The sequence below is a fragment of the Peromyscus leucopus genome, chromosome 2 (genome assembly GCF_004664715.2).
Source record: "Peromyscus leucopus breed LL Stock chromosome 2, UCI_PerLeu_2.1, whole genome shotgun sequence".
NCBI lineage: Eukaryota > Metazoa > Chordata > Mammalia > Rodentia > Cricetidae > Peromyscus > Peromyscus leucopus.
Genome location: NC_051064.1, coordinates 120,540,913 through 120,549,796, shown reverse-complemented (window position 1 = coordinate 120,549,796; position 8,884 = coordinate 120,540,913). Strand labels below are relative to the sequence as shown.

General features: G+C 44.6%; 1 protein-coding gene across 1 annotated transcript; it reads left to right on the top strand.

Moving 5' to 3' along the window:
* Positions 1-7,469: 7,469 nt before the first annotated feature.
* Positions 7,470-8,570, top strand: LOC114704918 (olfactory receptor 2A12-like). The gene is given in 2 exon segments (XM_028886415.2): positions 7,470-7,490; positions 7,492-8,570. Coding segments are annotated over 2 exon segments (996 nt in total). The 3' UTR covers positions 8,467-8,570.
* Positions 8,571-8,884: the final 314 nt, after the last annotated feature.

The window sequence follows — 8,884 nt, the reverse complement described above, 5'->3', positions numbered from 1 at the left end:
TTTAAACGACATGCCTGCCCCAACTGAAAGTGGACAGTGGAGCACTGTGCTGTTTCTGGATATCCCTGAAGACAGTGATCAGGAGAAACCCTTTCAAGGGACAGAATGCTGACCATGGAATTTGGTCATTCCTTTGATTTGGAAGAAGAAATGTCTTCCAGGTAAGAGTCTATATTGATGAGTGCATTGTGGCTTATGGGCTGGTTATATGGTCATGAACATCCATGGAATATAATTGTAAAATGGTGTAGAGTGAGTGTGGAGAAATCTGTGGGTAGCCTTCTTACAAACGAGAAAGATTGTTAGAGATGTTTCTGTCTCATGTGAATTCTCATCAAAGGTGTCCTAAACAGGAAAAGGTATGAAGAACTGAGTGGATGGGATGACATTCTCTGGAGACACCTGTTAGGCCCTTTCCGTGGCCACATCCTCTCACTGCTTGTCATGGTCATTTTTACTTCCTTCTCTAGACATAAAACCAGAAAACATTTTGAAATACTCATCTAACTAAATAAACCAATTCTCACATGGTCCATTAATGAAACATTGTCAGTTGGGGGCCAATTAAGGAGTCCCAGGTTGTACAAGCTGTGGAGCTGCTGACTTCTCTTCTTGAATCTCATATTCCTCTCCTTTATGGTCCTTCTGGTTCAGAATGAAATATCTAGAGTTTGACTTTTCCTTCATGTTGATCTCTGGAGTGGTCTCATTACCATTGTGGAACTGGCCCAGCTCTAAGCAGCAAGAGAGTTTTTGACTAAAGCAGAGGTACAGCCATTAGCTTGAACTCACACAATTAAGCATGTGATAGACATAACACATTTAGCCTCACCCAAGAGGCAAGTGGACAGGGCCTGGAGTGGATTTTGTCAAATCACTCATGTCTTCTGGGTCATTGTTCAATATCTGTGCAACTGCCATTTAGGACCATGCTTGGGAATCTCTTCATGCTGCAGTAATTTAAAACACCAGAGTGTGCTGTTCTTGGGGCAGCCATGAGGCTCTGTTATGTCTGCCTACCTTTTTGAGTCCTCACTCACAAAGGCGTAAGATCCACCCCCAACATTTTTTCATTTTATTTTCTTTTCCCTCTGGTCTGTCTTTTTCTTTTACCAGATCTCAAATATGCTTTCTAGGAGACTTTGGGCTTTCTCACCTTTACCAAGTTCTGTCCCCATCCTGTGACTGCTTTTCTGCCATGTTGCTGACATCCATGTCTAACTCAAATGTGTGTCTCTCTCCCTCTTGAGCCTCTCCCTATGAATCTGTAATAAAATATCCAGGACTAAAAACAGCAGAGGCAGGGTGGCTGTGTTATTCTGTATGTGACACTCAGTGGGTTCTGTCTGCTCCTCTCTGAACTTGTCTCCTTGTCTATCCTGGTGGAGAAGAACCTCTGCCTGGACTCCACTGCCTCTCCAGAGCTGATGAGGACCAAGAGCAGGAGTGGGAAGAGTTGGGGTCAGAGCTGTGGGACAAGGCTGAGTAACGGCACTGCAGGGTTCAGGGCTGGGTCAAGTGCTTCTGATTGGTGCTGATGGCCAATTACTAAGGTTCAAGTCCACCCATCATGGCAGTGTCATGGTGGCAACACAGACCTCTGAACAGCGGTTGAGATCACTGTCATTGCTCATTGTTTCCAGCAGCAAAGGCGCCACAGTGAACAACTGCTGGAGCACAGGGCACAGGACAATGCAGGTGCTCACCAGGCTGTGCAGAGTTCAGAGTGTGCTGCTTCACTGTTATTAGTGCCGTGACTCAAACTCTAGCCTCGAGCATTCTATTTACTCGGGTGCTATACAGCTGAGCCACATTCCTAGACACTCTGCCCTTGTTTCCTCTCCAATTTATTTAGTTGTCATTTTATAATGAACTGTTACTGTTGGCTGTGTTGAAGGAGCATCTCACAGACTCCAACCCCTTATCATCAATCACTCTCTGCAGAAAGACTTTATAGTCCTGTCTTCTCCTTCAGAATCCTTAGGAAACAAAGACATAGACAGAAGGCGGGGATAGAGAATGGAGGTCATGGAACACTGGCCAGAACATGTGGCAGGGTCCTGACATCATCACATTTATCCTCTAGCCAGCCTAGAAGGGAAGAGGCTACTATTGGAATTCTACAGAAGATGAAACTGAGGCAGAAAAACAGCAAGCTCAAGAGAACATGCTCCAGAGCTATATGTATTTGGACCCAAATTCTTATTTGCATCTGAGAGACATGCGCCATATGAGCGTTTTCTCACTCCACTGGCATGAGATGTCACTGCTGACCTGCATGTGGCTGTGCCATGTTGTGGGATATTTGCACACTGTGAAGAGGTATTGATGTGTTTTGCATAACAAAAGGCTGAGCTATAGGTAGGTCTTCCCAGCAGAGAGATGAAGTAGATAATTGAGGCACTCAATTATCAGGAGACGCCAAAGAGACCTGGAGAGTCAGACAGAATGAAAGAAAGGTAAAAGCCATATGGTAGAATGTAGATGAATAAAAGCAGGTTAATTTAAGTTATAAGAGCTAGTGAGACAAGCCTAAACTAAGGCCAAGCTTTCATAATTAATAATAATTCTCCATGTTGTTATTTGTGAGCTCTCGGCCCAAAGAAATATCGGGCACCAATGTCATGGTTGACACCTTTTCATTTGTTTTTGTTTGTTTGTTTATGTGTGTGAGCATTTTGCCTGCACCTGTGTGTGTATTCCACATGCATGTCTGGCTCCTGAGAAGATCAGAAGAGAAGATCCTCTAGAACTGGGGATAGAGGTGGTTGTGAGCTGCCATGTGTGTGCTGGGAACCAAACTGGGTCTTCTGCAAGCCCAGCAAGTTCTCTTTTTCCCAGAGCTAACCCTCCAGCCTCCACCGTTGATGACTCTTTATTACATCAGAGGTCTGGGTGACTTGCTCAGGCATTACACAGTAAAGAAGGGAGGACTGTGATTGTCCCAGGGTAGCTGAGGAAGAAAGAGGAGTGTGACTCCAACATGGTCTCATGAGTGTCAGGGCTCAGGGTTTGGACTGTAAAGGAGGAATCAGAATGAGAACTCAAGTCCCTGACCTGTGTCTCAGGTGACCAGGTCCCACCTCCTCTTCTCTGAGCTGCTCTTATTCCCCAATTAGTCTAGAGAAGGGAACAGGTCACCACTCCTCCTTCTGTGGGTCATTTCCTCCTGCTCTGCCCCCAAGAGTCTCACTGAAGTGCTCTTGTTGATATTATCCAGGGATCATCTTAGCATCCCTACTGGGAACAGAAATGGTCCTTCCCCAGCTCTCCTGGGGAGGCTCAGAGAGCAGGCAGGGTCATAAAACCTCAGCTTCTGGTCCCACTGGGAAGATGTGAAGATGTTTGAGCTGGCCTTTGTTAAGCAGGATTTTATAGATGCCATCTTCAGGAGTCAGGGCTGGGCTACTTGTAGAGGAAGCAGGAGATTCAGTCCTCAAACTCTACAGCACCTTAGAATTTTTCTGTAGATTGAGCTGCCTAGAATCCTAACTCCCTGGACTCAGTTGCTTTATGGGACTTCCTCATAATAACCACTCAGTGACACAGTCCCTGATTTACAGGTGGTAAGATGGTCACTGGTGCTTGGCTTGTGGGTGGGGTTCATGCAAAAGGGTCTAGAGGTAATAATTAGTCAAGTCCTCCATCTCAGGTCCTCTGTGTTTATCTCAAACTCCACAGACCTCTTCCTTCATTGCCTGCTCTTCTTTCCTTTCTCAACGTTCTTTCCCTCCTTCCATCTTCCTTCCTCCCTTTATTAATTTAATAAATATTTACAGAGGGTTGTCTGTTTCAAATCATGTTGAAAAACAAAGAATTTGGAGTCTGAGCTCAAAGATCTGAAGTGAATCAGAAAGCTATGTTCATGAAGGGGCAGTGATGGTCAATATCTTTAAAGGAGGCACCACATCCCAGAGACACAGTTGATAATTGTGGGCAGGACAATCACGCTTTTTTTGGGTGGTGGGGGTTGTGAGTGTGCCTTAGCCTACCCTGGCCTCAAATTTGCTATATAGTCAAGTATTTCCTTGGAACCCTGATCCTAAACCTTCCAGATGATGGCTTTGTAGGTTGGAGCTAGCATGTGTAGCATTTTCCTGCCTGGAAATCAATCATGATATCTTCTTTTGTGAGCGTGAGCCCACAGACTTGGGGAGCAGTCCCGATGGGTACACTGTACACCAAGTTGGAGGCCCCTGGGCCGGGAAACTACAAAAGACTTTGGATCTCTAAATGGTGTCCCATGCTGTGAAAATCACACCTCAAATCTTCTTTCGATGGATTCTTCTAATTTAAATACATTGAGGGCCTCCGACATTCAGACAGGAGGGGAAATTCCACTAGGAGAGCTGGTCTGTAGCTAGTCATCCAGCTCTGTCCTAGGAGGGCTCTGGCCTGTGCTGAGTCTCAATAAGCTCAACTAGATGGACAATGTGTAGACTTCGCCTTCCTTTCTTCCCCACTTCAGAGCCTGTGTGCCAGAAGCAGAGAAGGTGACTGAGAGCTCGGCTCTGAGGACACACCTCTAAACCCACACTTCTCCCATGCTGAGCTTTCAATCTGAAACAAACCTCCCTCTCCAGGGCTTCAATGTTCACCTGTAACACACAGGTAAAAATACTTCCTTCAGTGAACTGTTGTGACATTAAACTAAAGTTAGTGCAACATTGACTGGAATATATAAATTATCCAAGTAAGTATTAGTTCTTTTCTACTGTTGCAAAAGTTAGAAAGTCACCCATACAGCCATACTCCTTCAGAGATAATTCTTCATTAATTGTCTGGGGTTTCAGTTAACAAGAGAGTAAAAGGGTTTGTCCAAGTTGTTTGGTGTCAAAATTGATATCAGAGCCCTCTCAGATTCTTCAGATAGTAACCGGCCAATGAACAAGACATGCAGGCTGTATCCTAGCTGGGTTAGAGGCGGGAGGTGGTAGCATAACAGGAAAGGTTTCCTGGCCAGGCTAAGTCCTAGTGTGGCTACAGTGTGGGCAACATGATGCGTGAGATGGTCCTCACTCCATGATGAGCATCTAGGCACATGACTTAAGCTGTGAGAGAGGCAGAGGCACGTAGGATACCCAAAGTGCTTGCATGGAGATTTGTGCATGGAACGATTGCAGACAGAGGAGACAGTTGTGCGCTGAGTCTGAGTCCTCACAGGCAGGAAGGTTTGGAATGGCCCGTGCATCTGACTCAAATAATAGTTCATGGAAGCTCTTAAAAGGATTTTAACAGGGACCAGATAGCAGCAGTGTGATTTCTTTTTAAAAACTGAGGTAGCAGTCACATGGAGAATGTGTTGATGCAGACAAATGGCCAGCAGTGAGAAGGGGAAGTGGACTCCGAGTCCTGCCCTTAAAGAAGAAGCTATTTGCAGTTGATACTTGCTAGGAAAGGTAAAATCTCTTTTTTCCAGCAGAGAGTCACTGAGCATATCAGTTATACTCCAGGGCAGCCCACATGCCCAAGAGGAGTTGGCCAATAGGAAACTGATTCCATGGTTTTGTTTTGTTTTGTTTTTCTTTTGGTATTTTTTTAATTTTTCTTTAATTTTTATAAAAATGTTGTTGTTTGTCCTGAAAGAGAGAATGGGAGGAGAAAGAACATAACGTTGGGTGGGAAGGATCTGGGAGAAGTTGGAGGAGGGAAAGAATATGATCTAAGTATATTGACTGGAATATTTTTAAAAATTAAAATTAAAAAAAGGCTGTATTGAAAGAGGAACATTTAGAGGCAAGGGGCACATGGAAATGTTGATGCAAAACTGCTGGGAGAGTTGATGGGCTCCTGACCTGGGTTGAAAGGAAGGACAACGGTGAGGGTCATGAGCAGTAGACTGTTCAGGAGAGGGGATGGGGACAGGGGAAGAGGAGACAGGATGTCTAGAAATCTCTTTCATATTTCTACTGCCATGAAAGCAATTCCTGCCTTAACCACTGTCTTGTTAATTAGCATGGGTGGTGCCCTAGTTCAACCTATTTTAAGTAGTGTTTGCATATTTCCTTCACATGTCTTTCCTTGAGCATGTGTTTGTATGTGCCTTTGTGTTTATATATTGTTTCAGAACTATAGTTAACATTTGTATTGCTGGGCAATACATTAAGTGTGTTCAACATTAGGGAACACAGCTAGGCATACACTAAGGGGATCATTTTAATTTACTCTCCCATCGGATCCAGTTACTCTTGTCAACACTAGATATCTGTTACTGTAGCCATGCTGGTAGGTGTGTGGTGATGTGAGATGGAGAAGAAGAGGGTGGGCGTTGGCACTGAGGTGTTCTCCTGTAATTTCCAGATGAGAAATGGTGCTGAGGACCTGAGCCTCATCAGTACTCACTAGACAGCTGCCTTGTGAAATGCCCTTTAAATACTGTTCACTATTCCATTGGAGCATCTGTTGTTATGATATATCTTTCCAATTCTTTGTATAAATATTTTGAATACTTCTTTTTCCCTTATTCTATATTACCATTATGTTCTTAAAAAATCTTACTTTTGCTTCTCGATAAATGACAAATATATTTATCAGGTTTGATTCGAAAAAATTGGTTGCTTTAGATTTACTACCCAACCCTACAATATACACCAGAATTGATTGTTTGTGTGCAAGGGAGACAGGATTAAGGAAGGAAGATATGATTTTCCTGCTCCCATATCCAAATGGTCCATCAACATTCTCTGGGAAGATGCCAGGAAGAATCAGTGCACTGCACACGTGAACTTCTGTCATTACTCATGGAACTGTATGTGTGAGGGCCTGTGTCTGAATGACATGTGTTCTGTCTTCATCTACTTGTTTATTCTCCTCTGCATATGTCTGCGGGGTATGTGTGTGTGTGTGTGTGTGTGTGTGTGTGTGTGTGTGTGTGTGTGTGTGTGTGTTCAGAGACTGATAGGGGATCCTTCCTCAATTGCTCTCACCTTATTCATTGAGACAGTTGGCCCCAGTGCTCATCATTTCAGTTGGTGGAGCTAGGAGCCTCTTACTATGAGGATCCCTTCTCTTCCTTCCCAAGGATGGAATGAGAATGTGAGACTGCATGCGACATGTCATGTGTCACATGGTGTTTCTAGGAGTTCTGTGAGATGGTTTAGATATCCATCATAGTCCTGAGACATGGGTGTCATCAACCTCATTTGATAGATTAAGAGACTGGGGTTCAGTAACTTGAGAAGTGTGCATGGAAACTGAACAGTGTGCTCAGAACCCACACCCCAGCCTTTCTTTTCTTAATTAAAAAGTATTATTTGTATTTATTTTAAGTAATGGGGTTTTGCCTACCTGCATGCTTGTGCACCATGTGTATCTCTTGCCTGTGGAGGTCACAGGAGGGAGTCAGAACCCCTGGGTCTGGAGGCTCAGACAGCTCTGAACTAGCTGGTCCCCTGGAACAGCAGTCAGTGCTGCTAAACTCTGAGCCATGTCGCCAGCCTGTATCTTCCCTTTCTTCCTCTATAGCTGACATGTGTCAGGTGACACATAAATGAACGTGATTCCCTTACAGGCCCCACCATGTGGATGATTCCAGGGCAGAACCAAAGCTGGGTTTCTGAGTTTGTCCTGCTTGGCTTCTCCAGTGACCCCACAACCAACAGCATCCTCTTCATTGTGTTCCTTCTCATCTACCTATGCTCAGTCCTGGGCAACGGGCTCATCATCATGCTGATCTGCCTGGACACACAGCTGCACACTCCCATGTACTTCTTCCTCTGTATACTTGCCCTGTTGGATATGTGCTATGTCACCACCACCATGCCCCAGATGTTGGTGCATCTTCTTGCTCACTCTCAGACCATCTCCTTTGCTGGCTGCTGGCTGCAGATGTTTGTGTTTGGTGCCCTGGGTATGACTGAGTGCACCTTCTTTGTTGTCATGGCTTATGACAGATATGTGGCCATTTGCTACCCACTGCGTTATACTGTCATCCTCAACTGGGGACTGTGCGTATGGTTGGCTGCTGGGACATGGATCTGTGGTTTCTTCTTTTCTGTGCTGCATACTTTCTTCACCATGAGTCTGCCATATTGTGGGCCCAACAAGGTCAACCACTATTTCTGTGAAGGTCCTTCAGTGCGTAGCCTGGCTTGTATGGATACCCACCTCATTGAGATGATAGATCTGGTCTTGAGTATTTTTGTGGTTGTTACTCCCATTTTCCTCATTGTGGCCTCCTACATTCATATTGCCAAGGCTATTCTCAAGATCAAGTCCACCCAGGGTCGCTGCAAGGCTTTCTCTACCTGTGCCTCCCACCTGACTGTGGTCACATTCTTCTATGGTCCATGTACTTACATCTACATGAGGCCCAACTCCAGCTACTCCCCTGAGCGAGACAAGCAGGTCTCACTCTTTTACAATGCCTTCACAGCCTTGCTCAACCCCGTGGTGTACAGTCTACGGAATAAGGACATCAAGAGAGCATTTCTTAAGGTGTTGGGCCATAGTAGGGTAGACTGCTGAGCCAGAATCCAGGACAAGCTGAGTTAGAGTTCAATGTTTAAGAAAGGGACAGTGTCTTTATTGTATCTAACTGACTAATGTGTTTGAACTCACATAGTTAACTGGTAATTGGGACAAACCCTGTGAAACCATGGTGTCTGTTTTGATTGACAGGCTACACAAAGGTATAATTCAAAACACCTTAGTAATCTTACCTGCAGAAATTTATTCTCTTTTAACATATTTTTTTTATTTGTTCTTTGGGAATTGCTCATTATGCACCTCAATCACCTTATTCCCAGTCCTTCCATATCTGCCCTCCACCCTTATAATTTCCCTCCAAAAGAAAATAAAAAATTAAAATACAAAACCACCATGTTGCTGACCCCTCTGTGTAACGACCTGTTTCTCTATCAATTCCAGCCTTTTCTCATCCCAG